At 37.7% G+C, this 18,067-nt stretch overlaps 1 protein-coding gene and 1 long non-coding RNA gene across 2 annotated transcripts; both read left to right on the top strand.

Moving 5' to 3' along the window:
• Positions 1–216: 216 nt before the first annotated feature.
• LOC145018618 (uncharacterized) lies at positions 217–2,138 on the top strand. The gene is made up of 3 exons (XR_013667096.1): positions 217–858; positions 1,329–1,386; positions 1,993–2,138. It is a non-coding gene; the product is annotated as an uncharacterized LOC145018618 (long non-coding RNA).
• Positions 2,139–8,181: 6,043 nt separating this feature from the next.
• On the top strand, positions 8,182–11,687 carry LOC145015268 (uncharacterized). Its single transcript, XM_078973721.1, has 2 exons — positions 8,182–11,185; positions 11,302–11,687. The coding sequence occupies exons 1-2, from the start codon at positions 8,386–8,388 to the stop codon at positions 11,598–11,600; spliced, it is 3,099 nt and encodes a 1,032-aa protein (XP_078829847.1). The 5' UTR covers positions 8,182–8,385; the 3' UTR covers positions 11,601–11,687.
• Positions 11,688–18,067: the final 6,380 nt, after the last annotated feature.

Genomic DNA, 18,067 nt, shown 5'->3' with positions numbered 1-18,067 from the left:
AATAGGTCCAGGGGTTAATTTGCTATTTTGGAAATGTATTTTGTTTAAAGAATTACTTTAGGATATATTATGTCAAATGACCAAGCCTCGGGACCTTGCATGCCAGCTTCAAAAACACGGTCCCATCTTTGTCCCCTTATCTGTAACAGCTGAGCAGGGGGGAGCTTTTCCCGTTTTCTTTTAAGCTGCAACCATTCATGAGAGAGACCCCGAGTTTTGCTGCTTTTGTGTTCGTTGTGTGCGGATAAAGAGTTATAGGAGAGCGTTTTAAGTCTAAGAGAGAAAAAGAGAAGGCAGGGGGAGGCTACAACCGCCGGAACCTTGTTGGAGTTCGCCGGAAACCATCATTTGACGTCGTTGGAGCTCCATCTGAGGAATGTGGTAATTGGAAATCATGGCGTGTCAGTGGAGGAGGTTAGTGTTGTGCTTGGAGTGTTTGGTCTACGTAAGAAAACACTTTCCTTTTAATCAATATCTCCTGTATTCCTCTTGTTTCCTTACCGATCGAGAGCTACCGTCACCATCATAGATGGCAGCCTTGGCCACCGGAGCTCACTCCATCACCACCACAGACCAGCATGGGGTCATGTGGACTTCGTTTGACTCCCTTGTTGTGTTCTTCAAGTTTAAATATGCATTTCTTTCCCGACAGGGACATAGAGAGGAAGTATATGGGGTTTGTTCCAGTCAGTGGAGGTTCAATCACGTTTCATTGGAGGTGATGTGATACCTGGTTGCGTCATTGCACCAATAAGCATAACAGAACAACCTCGTGTTGTTGTGGATGGATTTTGATGATGTGTAAGGACTAAGGAGTAGAAGGAGATGGATGTAGGTTTATTCAGCGCCAATGATGAGGTATCATACTTCATGTTTGATTTTTATTTTTCTTAGTGTAGGTTATTGTTATGGATGTAGTGAATTGGGCTTGAGAATGTTGGGCTATGCCTATCAGGCCAATCGGGATGATATATTTTTTGTTAAAAAGTGATTTGGTTATCAGGCCACAACCAAAATAAACATAACTAAGCTTTATAAAGTATGTTAAATCAAAAACCGATTAAAAGGTCGTTCATTCTATCTTTGGGGATAAAAAATATTTATGTAAATATGGTTCGGTTAAATTAACAAAAAGGTAATTAATTTATATATATATATATATATATATATATATATATATATATATATATATATATATATATATATATATATATATATATATATATATATATATATATATATATATATGAATTTTAATGTCCAAAGTTATATTATCGAGTGGTTAAAATAGTAACGACATCTAAGTATAATATTTTGGTATTTGATAGTTCGAGGAGTTGCCTGGGCAGCATCTAAGGAGCTCTTCAGTGGACTTCAGCATTCAAGGTGAGTCGCCTCACTGTTTGTATGGGTCGAAGGCACCAATATCAGCCTATTTGTTTGATGTATGGTAGGAAGACCTGGGGGTTAGCCCTAGATATTATGTATGAAAGACCACGAGTTGGCTCCTGGCACACTGTATGTTATTATGTATGGTAAAAAGGCCCGGGGTTAGCCCTAGGCATTATGTATGAAAGACCAGGAGGTGGCTCCTAGCACACTATATGCTAATTGGCTAAGTAGAGTAGTATGTATGCTAGTTGTCTTTGTGATTCTTGCATGGAAAACCAGGAGGTGGCTCTTTGCACTTGTCTGTAAGACCAAGGAGGTGGCCCCCCTCTTGGCAAGAAAGACCATGTGGTGTCCCGTGACATAATGTCAAAACTATGTTAGGCACATAACATCTTTATTGATTATGATATATGTATGGCTCTTGGTTATGCATGACAATATGCGACTTATGTGCTTATATGCTAGATAATATCCAGTTGAAAGAGATTGAAGGGTTAGGCCAGCACCCATATATGTTAGGCAGTATGTTGATATGTATGGTATGTGGTATTTGGGGGACTCACTAAGCTTCATGCTTACGGTTTTCATTTTTGGTTTCAGGTACTTCGTTTTCAAAGGAAAGGATTCGGCTCGATCGCAGCGCATCACACTATATTTTCTGCACATGAGATCTTTAGGATTGCACTATAATATTGTTTTATGATAACATGTTTTGATTATTGACACTTTGGTTTTGACATTGGATGTTTTATGGATGTTTTTATGATGTTGGTTTTATGAATTATTAAACTAAAAATGAAATTTTTGGTCTTGAATTTTGGGATGTTACATTTTTGATTTAGATTTGATCACATTTTATTTTCACAAGCAGTGAATTTTAGCAAAATGTCAACTTCATACAAATCCTTTTCCTGCAATAGTAATTAAGAAACAAGTTAGCATATACATTAATTAATTTACTGAAACACGTGAATTAAGCACAAATATTCTTATAGATTAAACAAACATTAAAAAGATTTATGAGTTATAACAGAAACAAAAGGTATTTCACATGATAAAAAAGCATTTTGTTTCAATTTTCATCTTTTGATTTTGGAAAAATTATGAGTAATAGCAATGTCCTTTACTTTCTTTAGAGCAACGTATATAACTTTTTATCCATTATAGCAATGTACTTACAATAGAAATATAGCAACGCGTTTACGGAACATATATAAGGGAATAAAATTCATATTTTCCCCAGGTATCAAAAACAATTGGACCAACCTTGTTACCAATCATATCTTAAAACTTTTTTCTATGTATAACCTTTTGGTGTATACATACATATTAATTCAAAACGAAAACGATCACATGATTATTTACAGGTTCATGCCTCTAGGACCTTGTGCACACATTATTAGTCGGTCCTTTTTACAAAGAGTAGATCCTGAAGGCTACACTTGGGGAAAAGTAAGCAAAGAAATGCGCGAATTATATTGGGAGGAGTTCCATGTGGTTAACTATATGTGATAAATTATTGTTTGGTGAACATTTACATTTAAACTTATGTTTATATTGCTAATGTGTAGAAACAATGTTGTTTGGGTGAACAATAGACTCGCTGGTAAGGTGTAACACATGTCCCAAGTATTATTTAATTTTCTAAGTTTTAGGGTTTTGATGCTAGGACTCGACAAGTTGGGAGCCCCGGCTCGTCGAGTAGGGAACATTTCGAGGATGTGGGATCTAGGCTCTACTCAAAGAGTTGGAAGGCCAACTCGACGAGTAGGTACGGTAAGGGAAAAACCATATTTGCACCCTATATAATCTCCTTAAGAACCTTAAGGCTAACCTTCCATCAGCCTCCAAACCCTAAGAACATCTATGCTAAACCCTAATCCCCATTCTCTTTCATTTTGTGAGCTAGAGTGACTTGTGGAGCTTAAGAGGAAGGAGATAGTGAGAAGAAGAAGAAGAAGAATAAGATCCAACAAACCAAGCCCTCACTCTTGAGCTTGACCAACTTGTGGATTGTGGTAAGTCTTCAAGATTCTATTTTTATCGTAGAATATGGCTAGATCTTGAGTTTAATCTTCATTTCCTATCTTTCTTGTTGATTGCATGCATGAGGTTCATAAAGTTTGCAACTTTATGGATCTCCAAGGCAAAATAGTCTTACAGTGGGCTAGATCTAGCTTTTAGTCAAGCAAGGATCCCATACAAGGGTTTTAGAGTATAATTCCCCTTTTTGGCCAATTTGACTTAATGACATGCATTGGACATTCATGTCCATAAAGCCTCCATCTTTGGAACGTTTTGAGGACTAGAAACTCTTCTGGAAAGAAGGGATTCCAGATCCCTAAAGTCTTGGAACACATGGCATAGCTTTTAAGCTTTCAAACCTTTGATAAGGTCTTTAGAGCATTCGGAGTGGTTCTAAAGGGTAAAGTTGGAAACTTTATCCTTCTAGACACCTTAGGGTTTCAGATCTAAGCCTTGGAGTCCCTGCATTTTGTGAATCATCATAATAAGCAAACATGGAGGGGGACTCGACGAGTTGCCATGGCAACTCGACGAGTCGGATAGTGGTGTTTCCCCGTCCACTGGATATCAAGTGAACCCGTCGAGTTGATGAAACAACTTGGCGAGTTGGCTAGGGTTTGTTCAGGTTTTATGGACTCTGTAGGAACTCGACGAGTTACTAGATTCACTCGACGAGTTGGGTCAACATGGACTATTGACCTTGGCTGTTAACATTGACTTTGACCAGGGTTGACTTAGAGGGTAATTATAGGATTATGACAACATACTTATAGGAAGTTGAGTTGGAGCTGCGCATTAGGACTTATTAGATCTTATACTGTTAGCACATAATTCGTGAGAGGTGAGTCTTCTCACTATACCAATGGGTCTAAGGCAACAAGGCCAACCCAATCTATGTTATGTGGACTGCTGATTGATTATGCATTATGTTAGTATGACATTTGCATGGAAGACCCCGAGGGGTTCCCATGGCAGTAGTATGAGACCATGTGGGGGTTCCTGTGGCATTTCGTATATTACCTTGGAGGGTTTCCATGGCATCCTAGTATATCTGCATGGATAGTTTGCATTATGTCTTGTTTGGTAGTGAAGACCTTGTGGGGGTTCCCAAGGCAGGAAGACCTTGTGGGGGTTCCCAAGGCAAGAAGACCATGTGGGGGTTCCCAAGGCAAGAAGACCATGTGGGGGTTCCTATAGCAGGCAGTTAAGACCACGTGGGGGTTCCAATGGCACTAGGTGTAAGACCCTGGAGGGTTTCCACGATTTCCTTATATGTTTTATGCATGGCTTATGTGATATGTGTAGCTTATAACTAATATGTTATGTGTTATGTGTTATGTGTTATGTGTTATGTGATTGTGTGTGGGGTATGCTCTGGGGGACTCACTAAGAATTAGCTTACAACTTGTGGATTTGTTTCAGGTACTTTTGACCCCAATGGCAAGGGCAAGGCTTGATGGCGCGACGTACACTTTCTCTCAGTCATTTTTATGGGACACTCTGATGTTTTCAAATAAAGTTGTAATTGATATGAACTTTGAAAACAATTGTATTTGGATTTCGTGGTTTATGGAAACGTAATTTGGCTAATAAAAAATGAAAATTTTCTTTCGAAAAATTGGGTCGTTACATAAGGCAAGCTTGGGCAAGTAAAGTGGCACAAAGTTATGGCTAATACCTCTACAAAATTGGGAGCCCACAAAGAAACCCACATGCCTTTAAACCAACTCATATTTCACAAGACGTCTGGAACTCCTGCAAGCAAAATGGAATACAGATGAATACAAGCTGAAATCCGAGTAGAACAAGAAAAATAGGCATAATGGTGTGGTTGATGGGATAACACAACCTACCCATAATGTTGGATCCACAAATCATTTGAAGATAGATTCTAATTTTATAATTTATTTTAATGGTACATCAATGTTTATGTTTATGTGTATGTTTTACATTTTATGGTATTTACGTAGAAGGGGAAATTAGGACGTGATCCAACCCATAGTGAATTGTTCCTGTATATACACATGAAGAATCACGATGGAGTCACATTTACAAATGAAAAATATAGACAAATTCATGTAATATTCATTTCAGTGCAATTAAACTTTTATATTTTAGCTAGTCCTTAATGCCATTCATAACTTTGATATCTTTTAATTTAAATTATTATTATTATTTTGTAGGCGGCATATTCAATAAAACGGGAAAAGCTAGAAGTTGAAGGTGCTGAATTTGAGGATGACAAAATATTTTATGATGTTGGTGGTGGTGATGATTAAAAAAAATACAAAAAAAAAACCTTTTATGGATTAGTCTCTTTTGCAAAGGTTGTTCCCAAGATTAATGGTAAAGCGGATGTATCTTACATTCCAAAAAAATGATGAAATAGAAGAATTGAGGGAGCTTGTTGCTAAACAAAAAGAGCAAAACGAAGAGATTAAATAAATAATGAAAGCCCAAGAAGACAAATACACCACAAAAGTCGAGCAACTTAATAAACAACTTAAATCAGCAATGGATCTTATTAATGTTATTAGAGAACAACAAAGCTAGTAGGTCATAAAGTGTTAATATGTTTATCGCAAAGTATTTATTTTAGAGTGGTCACTTTCTATTTTCCATTTAATAAATAATTATTGTACTATTTTTTGATATAATGTTATTTGATTTTTTTGTTATTTTTGTTTTTTATATACTACTACAAAATAATTTGGATTTAATTTATAAATCGATTATTCATCCGTCCCTAGGAATCTTTGCTATGGAACCGGCTATATAATATACACCACAAAATTTGGTAGGGATTCAAGACCACAAAATTTGTTAGGGAGTCATCATCATGAAAGTTGTTAGGGATTCACCATCACAATTTGTTAGGGATTTTCACCACGAAATTTGCTAGGGAATCACCACAGACTTTGCTAGGGATTCACCACCATGGAAATTGCTAAAGATTCACCACCATAAAATTTGTTATGGATTCACCACAACCGAATTTGCTAGGGATTCATCACCACAGAACTTGTTAGGGAATCACCACCACGAAATTTGCTAGGGATTCACCACTACGGAATACATAATTTGTGATGGAATCCTACTACGGAATACACGATGGAATACCATCTACAACGGATTTCATTCCGTAGTCACATTTGTGACGAAATGATTGTTTCCTTAGAAAAACCTTGCTATGGGGTTTTTTAGGACGGAAATCGATTGTCGCAAATTTCATCGTTATTCGTCTTTTGCAATGGAATTTCAGTTTTTCGATGGATTCCTTCCTTAGCAAAATCACTTTTTTCTTGTAGTGAAAAGACAGTTTCATTTCTCTTCTCAAAGTTCACAACACCACAACCTGGCGACAACACATATCCTTTGGCGGATGAAGTGCATGCATGTAGTTATTTTTGGATTAACAATCGTAACAAAAAATGCTCCGTTGGTTGAATTACTTGTTAGTTTGATTTGCTTTAATAAAATTTGAATGTTCTAAAAAAAAATTAAAAAAAAAAAAAAAAGGTGTAAATAACACGAATGGTCCATATGGTTTAGAGTAATTTACATGTTTAGTCCCTAACTTATTCTTTTAACTCGGAAGGTCCCTACAGTTTGTTTTTGTCACGTGCTTGGTCCATACTATTTATTTTTGTTACGCGCTTGGTCCCTATCTTACCTAAAAAGACTATTATTTAAATAGGGAAAATGACGGGGTAGGTAAGATAAGGTGAGGGGATGTTGTTTAGGGCGTATTTATTTAAATAAATTAAAAAATCAAGAGCAAAATAGTTTTTTTTAAGTAAGACAGTGACCAAACGCGTAACAAAAACAAACAGTAGTGACCTTCTGAGTTAAAAAAATAAGTTAGGAACCAAACGCGTAAATTATCCTAAACCATAGGGACCATTCGTGTAATTTACTCAAAAGAAAAGTATAAAACGAATTTAGCTAAAATATTAAGAGGCGTTTGGGATTGCTTTTTAAACTAAAAATTTCTTTTTAGAAAATGATTTTTTGATTTATATCTTTTTGCAAAAGAAATTTTTAATATGTGTTTTTATGAACTTTAATTTGAAGGTGCAAACGAAAAAAAAATTACTAAAAGTCACAAATTTATGGCTTCTTAAATAACTTTTTCTTTTTCTCAAAAAATTAATCTAAAAAAACGTTTGAAGTTAGGCCACCGGGTATGGAAGCTTTTTTGATGCGTAAAGGGTGACGTTGAGGGGAGTATTTACACGTGAACACCACACCCCTCCCTGGTGAATGTGACGCACAGTGGCGTGGTTCAAGGGTGGTTACAACCAATAGAATTTCATTTTCCCATACTTCTCTCTATCTCTCTTGCTTTTCTCTTTCTCCCCTTTTTTGTTCACTAGTTATTCACCACCCCCTTGTTAGTAAACATGTAGTGAAGTAGTTATTGAAATAATGTGGCGGTCCTTAAACACGTAACCATATCTCATGGCCTTATCAAACAACTTTTTAAATTTTAAACTTTTTGAAAAAATCAAAAGTCCAAAAAATCCTTTTTATAAAGGAATGGCAACCACCGTTTAAAACACTTTGATTAGATTATTTGTGGTGGAATATTATTTTCTATTTTTGTTTTGGACCACCACTATACTGATGTGTCCCCCACGATACTGATGTCTCCAAGAGAAGAAATCAAACAAATGTGAGATTCATGGACTTTGAATAATCCGAACTAAGAATTTGAGACTATTAGGAGGAGACTACAAACAATAGTCTTGTTTTCATCTTCATTTTTGGCTCCCAAATTTTCTTTGGACCCAAATGTGACAGCCATAAATAAGTTTCCTGGAACATGTGTTTGTGGAAGTTTTAGACACGGCAAAGTGTCAACAATGTCAGCATGCATACAAGTTTTTCTTTTTCTTCTAAATGTCCTAACAATATAAATTACACCGATAAACCACACTTTTAAGTACACACCCATAACCACAAAGTATGGCACTTTTAACGATCGAGAAGACCTTCCTCCCTTCGGTCATATTCTTACTTGTAACAGTTTCCTCCATACTTTTTTCAGCTTCCGGTTCCTTCGATGAAGTTGATGCTCTCATAAGATGGAAAGCAACCCTCCATAGCCAAAACAATGACGTCCTTTTACCTTCATGGACAGGTATTCGTCTTAATTCTTCTGTTCACATAATGGTATCTCCATGCAGCTGGTATGGGGTTTCATGCAATGATGATGGGAGCATACATGGTTTGAACCTTTCGTCTTCTGGTTTAAACGGTACACTTGATCATTTCTCATTCTCATCGTTTCCCAATCTCACATTCTTTGACCTCAGTTTCAACTACTTTTCTGGTATCATCCCACCTGATTTGGGTCGCCTTTCTAACATTCTCTATCTTGATTTCGCTTTCAATCAATTCTCTGGAATAATCCCACCAGAAATCGGACAACTGAATAATCTTGAAGCCCTTCATTTTTTCAGTAATCAGTTGAATGGTTCGATTCCAGAAGCCATATGCCGAATGAGGAACCTTTCTCAGCTTGCTTTGAGCTTCAACCATCTTTATGGTTTAATTCCTACGTGTTTGGGTCAGTTATACAAACTGAGTTATATTGGTATAGATAACAATAATATTTCGGGTCCCATTCCTTATGAACTAGGAAATCTTTCTTATCTTAGGGGGCTTTTTATGTACAACAACTATCTGACTGGGTCTATACCCACGACTTTTGTCAATCTGAAAAACCTAACCATCTTAAGTCTATTTAATAATCAGCTGAATGGAACAATCCCTATTGAAATAGGTAACTGGGCTTTACTTGAAAACCTGGAGCTACAAGATAACCAGCTCAGTGGTCCAATTCCTCACTCATTAACTAAACTAAAATCCCTTAATCTTCTTCGCCTCTTCAGAAACCAACTTTCTGGTCCCCTTCCGCAAGAGTTAGGAAATTTGATATCTCTTTCTGTTCTGGAATTAGGAGAAAATAAACTCAACGGGTCAATTCCAAATTCAATTTCTAACCTACAAAATTTACAGAATCTAAATATCAAGAACAATCATTTCTCTGGTCCTATTCCACTAGAGTTAGGGAAACTACAGTTGGTTCTGATAGATCTCAGCGACAACGGCTTTTCTGGTGATTTTCCAGATGAAATTTGTACCGGAGGGAAACTTGAGATGCTCCTTGTTCGTTATAATAATCTCACAGGTCCAATTCCAAAGAGCTTGTACAATTGCTCAAGCTTGATCCGGTTACGTTTGGATGGTAATCAGCTAACTGGAAATATCTCCGAGAGCTTCGGTATCTATCCAAACCTCGATTACATCAACCTCAACAACAACAAGCTTTATGGGGAACTCTCTAACAACTGGAGTAAGTGTAAAAACTTAACCAACATCGCGATGGGAGGGAATCGAATCACTGGTAACATACCTCCTTCTCTTGGAAACACCCCTCGATTAAAATCACTTAACTTTTCTTCCAATGATTTGGTTGGAGAGATACCACGGGAATTTGGTAGACTGAATGGCCTTGTGAACCTTGTTTTAAGCAATAACCAACTTTCTGGTGCGATACCTCTAGAACTGGGATCATTAGCTGAACTTTCATACCTTGATCTTTCCACCAATAAGTTGAATGGGCCCATTCCCTTTTCCCTCGGAGATTGCACAAAACTCTTTCACTTAAACTTGAGTAACAACAAATTTACTCACGAGATCCCAACACAAATAGGTAGATTGATTCAGCTGTCAGAACTAGATCTGAGTCACAATTCACTCACCGCAGAGATACCTTCAGCACTTTCAAGTCTGAGTAGTTTAGAGAAGCTCAATCTTTCGCACAATAAACTCTCTGGTTATATTCCAAAAAGTTTTGAACAAATGAACGCATTCTTGGACATTGATCTTTCGTACAATGAATTGCAAGGTCCCATTCCCGAAAGCATAGGCTTTAGGAATATACCGATAGAAGCATTACAAGGGAACAAAGGGTTGTGTGGTAATGTTAGTGGCCTAGAACAATGTGCATCATCAAGTCGTGGGACCCCAATCCAGAGCCACAAACTTGCACTGCTGATTTCACTTCCTCTTCTTGGAGGACTTTTACTTGGTGGTCTCTTGGGAATGTTGGTGTTCTATAGTCAAAGAAAGAGGAATTTATCAGCGAAAGTAATAGAGGAAGAGAAACATTGTGAAGATTTCTTTTCAATATCTGCAGATTTTGATGGAAGGGAGACTTACCACGAAATCCTGAAGGCAACTGAGGAGTTCAATGGAGCATATTGCATCGGGAAAGGTGGATGCGGAAGTGTGTATAGAGCACAGTTGGCATCAGGTGATATAGTTGCTGTTAAAAGACTCCACTCATCTTCGGCCATTGTCAACCATGTTGATTTTGTAAATGAGATAAAAGCGTTGACAGGGATAAGACACCGCAACATTGTGAAACTGCATGGCTACTGTGCACACACTCAAAACTCGTTTTTGGTTTACGAGTATCTGCAAGGGGGTAGTCTAGCTGATATCTTGAGGAGTGATGCTGCTCGAACGTTGGATTGGATGCAGAGGATGAACATTATCAAAGGTGTTGCTCATGCTTTGTCGTATATGCATCATGATTGTTCACCCCCAATCGTTCACCGAGACATATCAAGCAAAAATATTTTGCTTGATTCCGAGTACAAAGCTTGTGTTTCGGATTTTGGTACGTCCAAGATTTTGAATCAAAACTCATCTAATCGGAGTAACCTCGCAGGAACATTTGGATACATTGCACCAGGTAACTTATATGTCATCTACGTTTATATAGAAATTTTGCTCCTTGTTGTACTCACCAATTGATACAAAGATAATTTTAAGAATGAGGTTCATTAATTCCTTTGATATTGCTTGCAGAACTCGCTTATACGATGAAGGTTACAGAAAAATGTGATGTATATAGCTTTGGAGTTCTGACATTGGAAATCATCAAAGGGGAGCATCCAGGTGATCTTGTTACTACATTAACATCTCTATCGGACCAAAGGATTGACCTTAAAGATTTGATGGATCATCGTCTTCCAATTCCCCTCCCAGAAATAAAAAGGATTCTAACATCCATCATGATCCTCGCAATAAGATGTGTGAAATCAAACCCCGAAATGAGGCCGACAATGTATGATGTTTCTCAACAAATTGAAATAGTTCATTTGTAACATCTCTAAGAGTGACGACATTTAGCATCGTTTTTCATATTTGGTTTCAGTTTATGGTATTGTGATACTACATTTTAGTTCCTCGAATTCAGTTACAACGGTTAATGGTAGTTCGCAATTTTCAGTTATAGAAAAAGTAATTAAAATATAGTTGTGACTACTTGAAATATTTATGCGTTCAACTACGTTCTTTTTTTTAATAAATGTTGAATTTCTAACAAGATAATTAACCAATTCAATCATCATTAATAACTAATTATTTTATTTCAAAGTATCATACAATCGATTGAATAATTAACATTGATTATTTATCCAATCATTATAACCTATGCAAAAAGCTGGGAATTTAATATTGAGATCAAACATCAAGTCGTCTTTTGGAGAGTTCTATAAACCTTCTGCAAGCTTATTCATGAAGTCAATGCGTGCTCAACTATGACTAGGTTGGTCCAAAAATGATCCGAACCGAACTTTACTAAATATAAAAGTTCTTCAGCTCCTAACAATGATACTGCATGCGAAGGTGCAAAGTATGCCTAAATCATGACATTTCATGAACCACACGTCTTACATCTACGGATTTGCTTCAATCTTAATCAATTTGAGGGGGTTTACCGAACCTCAAGCACCATCACCATCATGACACCTCGAGCATCAGATTGTGCTTAGGGATGGGAGAACCCCCAAACTTAATGGTTTGCTTTCATTTTGCATTTCAAGAACCACACGCCTTGCATTTACAATCTTTTTTTTCACGAGAATGATCAGATCGCTATACACATATGTAGAAAGATGAAATTGAGTGTATGATCCAGGAGATATTGATAGAAAAAAACATACATACAAGCAATAGTACCTATCTCAGCCCAGTCATTCTCGTGAAAAAAAAAGACTCTTGGAGGCTCTGTATCGACTACCAAGCAACAAACCCGAAAAATTCCCGATTCCTCTTATCGACGTGTTACTAGATGAGCAACATGGGTCGGTGATATTTAGCAAATTAGATCTTCGTCTTATCTATCATCAAATTCAAGTGTGTACCAAAGATGTACACAAGACCGCTTTTCATACACGACAGGAATTACGAGTTTAGAGTGACACCCTTCTACCTCACCAATGCTCCAGTAACATTTCAATCGTTGACGAACAATGTATTTGAACAGTAGTTGCGGAAATTTATACTTGTCGTTTATGACGACATACTTGTATACAATGTTGCAAAAGAACTACATCAGTCACATGTGACCACAACCTTATAAACTCTAGAAAAAGCATTAATTTTAGCTGAATTGAGAAGAATGTGAGTTTAAGCGGTATGTGTAACATCCCAATAATTATGAGGTAAAATTTTCATTTTTAATTCAACCAAAACATTGATTATAGTTAAAGTCATCATGTAACATCCTTTTTCTAGATATTCCAAAGTACTTTATAATAAAACAGTTATTAGAGTAAAATCACAAAATCATCATAGTGTGGAAACATGGGTGGATGCGTTGCGATCGAGCAACACCCTCTCTTTTCAAATTGGTAGTACCTGAAACATAAATTGAAAACCGTAAGCACAAAGCTTAGTGAGTTCCCCCAACATACCACATACAAAACAAACATACTATCAAGCATATATGGGTGTCTGGCCTACCCCTTCGGTCTATTTCAACTGGATATTGTCGAGCATATCTGGGTGTTAGCATGTCACTTCGGCCTATTTCAACCAAATATTGTCGAACATATTTGGGTGTTTGCCTCCCCTTCCGTTTATATCAACCGGATACCGGGTATATTTCACCTCTACCACTACCATATAATATCATAACAAATAATCACAGAAACAATAACAATTACCAGCATACCAGACAATTATCATAAAGACAATCATCTTACTATAGACATCAATTAGTGGGTCGGCATTGGTGCCTTCGACCCACTGATACAGTGAAGGTAACTCACATCGCCGACAAAATCAACAACTCACACAACTAACAAATGAGTGCCAAACACCTCCTAACAAACCATACAAACTAAAACTTAGTCCTCCTTCTAAAAGTAGCAATTTGGCCAAAAGTCAACCTCAAAGTCAACGGTCAAAGTTAAAGTCAACAATCAATATTTCCATCAACTGACACTCACATCATGACCAGTCCTTGGTTACATCATGAGAACACACTCGTCCAGATTCCAACTCAACTCGCTTCAACTCAGTCAACTCGATCCTAGATGACCCACTCAACAGATATCACGACGCGAACCTTCTTTGGTCACGGCGTGAGCTCAGTCAGTCGAAATGATCGCGTAAAAACCACTCTCACATTCTGACACTCCATGTTTCACGTTGTGAGCCACGTCTGATGCTAAACCTAAAGTCTTAAGTCCTTAATCCATTAAGTCATCTATTCCAACTTTCTAGAGGGCTTTCATACATCAAAAGCAACATAAAAATCTTTGCATTATGGAAATGCATGTCCAATTCATGTCTTGAACTTGATTAGATCAAAATTGTGAAAATGAGATCCAAATCTCATTCATGGGACCAAAACACAAACAAACCATATATAGATCTAGCATACCAAACATTAAAGGGACCTCATAGATCCATAAAGTTGTGAAATTTATGGAACCCAACAACTTAAACCACCTCCAACATGAAGAAAAAAGCATTAAAGTCTAGATCATAGAAGAATAACACATAAAGGTAGGAACTTGAGGACTTACCACGGTCCAAGGTATGACCTTTAAGGTGGTGAGGGAACTTGCTTGCTAGATCTAAGCACCAAGAACTTCTTCTCTTCTTCAAAGCACCAAAATATCCATAAATGTATGGAAGAGGAGAGGGGAGGCTTAAAATGGTGAAAGGTAGGCTAGGGTTTCTCTCAAGATGATCTAGATATGATGGAGGCTCATAAAATGCCCCAAAAACATGGAACCAATCCTTATATATGATGAAAACCCAAAAAACACATGGGTTTGGACTACATGGTTCTCATGTCGTGAGCACAGTTTAAATCAGCATTTCCATTTAATCACTTCTTACGTCGTGAGCTCCAACTGCTCATGCCATGAGCTCAGTTCTTCCCCAAATCTTTCCCAATTTTGAATAGTCATAACTTCTTCGTTTCAACTTTGATTTCGACGATATTTATATCCACGGAAAGGTAATGAGAAGCTATACACTTCTATCAACTCCCCTTACCATAAAACTTTCCGAACTAAAATCCAAAATTCAAAAAAAAGTCCAAATTGCCACTTTACCGATATACCCTTCGACTCTAAAACACAAACCAAACTCGTCGTTCATCTAATCTACATTATCCACACTCAAAGGGAACTAAGTCTCTTTCCCAGAGGCCCTAAACCTTATGATAACTAGTATTCGGGTCACAGGCTCGAATTATGAAACGATTTGAAATAGGGTGTTACAACTCTCCCTCACTTAAATTATATTTCGTCCTCAAAATCATTCCTTACTACGTCCTCCACTGCTAGACTATCCTACCCCAACTTCCTTAATTCTGATTAAGAATGAATATTTATCCCATACCGATGACCGCCTCCCAAACCTGTCATCCAAGCCCCGCCTTAGCAGAAATTGCATATACATCCAAAAGAATGAACCTTAACACTCTCTTCCTTCAACCCAAAAATCTACCGAAGATTACTCCCTAGGACTACTGATCATTCATTCATCGCACTCGCCCCTTAGTTCCTTATTAGGAATACCATTCTACTATGCAGGAAGAATGCTTGAAATATATCGATAGTGAATTACACGAAATCCCCAATTCGGAGGTTGCAACTAACAACCTCAAATACGCACTTGACTTCCTGACAGGTCATCCCTGACTTGCTGATCCCCCAAGCACAAGGATGTCAATCCAAAAATTCTCATGTTTCATCTAAATCGCATGTCAGCTCAAGTGTACCCCCCCCCCCCACCTGACGAATCGCTCAAGACGTTCACAATGGACTTCATGGATCAAGATTCCATAGCCGGTGCCCAGCATTGGTAACTGAATTCTTATTAGACAACCCACAAGCAACCAAAGTTCATAATGCAAATACTCTACAAGTGGCTACTATTGCACAACCATCATTCCTAACTACTTTTAACTGTCCACATGATCCAACCAGTTGGTAACCGAATCTCCCGACTCCCACAACGCACTGACACCCCAAAGAAGCTAATAAATCTAACGATCCGAGACCTAAGAGTCTCAGTCAAAAGACTACCGGGTCTTATCATGTATATCATATAGCCACCGGTTTATGATACATCGTGACACCTACTATCCACTAAACGATAATCTCACATTACTAAAATGATCTTGCTGAAACCACACCTATAGCTAGACGAATCGCGACTAGCCCACAAGGACCTAAAGATACCCAACCATCAGTCAACCAACTTGCAGGAACCAAAACAACATCCATATCAATGCTATCCAAACACAACATGGGCCATACTTTTATGTCACGGCCAATTCCTTACACAGGACAGAATGATATTTGATAGGATGTTAATCCTTGATGCTCGATTAGATTCTAAATAGTAAAGAAAATAAGAACACAATGGAAGAATCAAAGTATGCTTAATGATTCAAAGGTCACCGCCTCAAAAGAACTCGACAAAGAATTGCTATTGTAGAGGCTTGATTAGGGTTACAATGATATTCCAAAGTTACCAAAATATGATGCATGCATGAATATTAAATACTCTAACAATAATAATAAAGACGAGTGGATAATCCCAACTCGTGTACAATATAAACAAACAAAAGGGCCCATTGACGCAACATAATAATCCTAACAATCTCCCCCTTTGCGGCAATAGAGCGAGTGTCCATCGGGGAAAGATTCGCTTTTGCACTTTAAATACTTTTGGCATAATGCTTAAGAGTACCTTACGAACCTGTACATACCATCGAATCATGTCCGAGAAGCACTTTTTGTCACCTTTGCTGTTGGCCTTGCATTTGTTGACCAGGTCCATGATAAATTCAAGACAAGAAGTAGTGTAAAAATGTTTATCTGAAAGGAAGAAACATGTTTTACAATAATCAGCTTCATTTTGTTCCTTAGCTTGAAATACCATCTACCAACTTTCTTTGTAAAATTTTCCCAGCTTTAGCTTCTCAAACCCTTCCTGAGATTCTTTAGGAACATCAAAAGGCTTCTTTCGTAACCGCTGCTATTTCCACATCCATCGTTCCTACCTCTTGAATGTACAAAATGATCATGAGCTTTAGGTGAGCAATAACAAGCTCGTATTTCTCCTCATCTCTCTACAAAAAGATATAGAGCATAATACAATCGTATAGGTTGATAACAGGAAGGCCTACAAGTGTGAACTCGTGAACTTGATTCGCAGAACCTCTAAAAACTTTGAATTTTGCATTAGGAAAACTATCAGTCTCAATCGGTCCAGTGCCCTTCACTGTCGTTATCTTGCTTGCACTCCACGTCTCATACTGCGGCCACATGTGTTTGAGATAAAATGTGAATAGCAGTTGATCATCACCATTATCAATAGAGGAGAAATTTGTAACCTTGATAAAAGAACAAAACTTGAATTCCTTCGGAGTTATTGGAAGGTCTAGTTGTGGGTCCTGAGTATTCTAAAGTTCGAACGACACAACCGCTTCTAACCAATATTGATTCGGAGAGTCAACAACTTTTCTCTTAATTCACTTTAGCGTCCGTACAGGAAATAAGTGTTTCCTGCTCTCAAGTGTGAACCTAGCTTCTCTTTCAGCCTTCTCCTTGGCTTCAGCCTCTCGAACAATTCTCTAATTTATTTTCATCTAACTCAGCTAGGGGTGTAAACGAGCCGAGCCGAGCCCGAGCATGACAAAGCTCGAGCTCGGCTCGTTTAATTTGAGGAAGCTCGAGCTCGATTCGAGCTTTAAAATGAAGCTCGAGCTCGGCTCATGAATAATTTAGTGGGCTCGCGAGTCTAATCGAGCCTAAACGAGCATCTATGTGTGTGTGTGTGTATGTATGTATGTATGTGTGTGTCTATATATATATATATATATATATATATATATATATATATATATATATATAGAGAGAGAGAGAGAGAGAGAGAGAGAAAGAGGCTCGTTTAAGCTCGTTTAGGCTCGCGAGCCCATTAATTGAAGCTCGGCTCGAGCTCATTTAATAAACGAGCCTCATATTTAGGCTCGAGCTCGGCTCGGGCTCATTTAATTCGATCTCGAGTCAAGCTTTTAACGAGTCGATCCCGAGTAGCTCACGAGTAGCTCGGCTCACTTACACCCCTAAACTCAGCTTCACGAGCCTTTCGCCTTTTGAGTTCTTCTTCATCTAGCTCTTCTTCTTCACTATTATCAATGATTGTCTCTTCAGAGAAAAGCTTTTCTTTGCCTTTGGGCTCAGATTCACTTTTAACGTTTAGCTTTGGCTTAGCAATTGGCTTGACAATTGGCTTATTTGGCTAATCTCCCCCTTGT

The sequence above is a fragment of the Lactuca saligna genome, chromosome 9 (assembly GCF_052625555.1).
Source record: "Lactuca saligna cultivar CGN05327 chromosome 9, ASM5262555v1, whole genome shotgun sequence".
NCBI lineage: Eukaryota > Viridiplantae > Streptophyta > Magnoliopsida > Asterales > Asteraceae > Lactuca > Lactuca saligna.
Note: the sequence above shows the minus strand (reverse complement) of the source record. Positions and strands in the feature narration are given on the sequence as shown.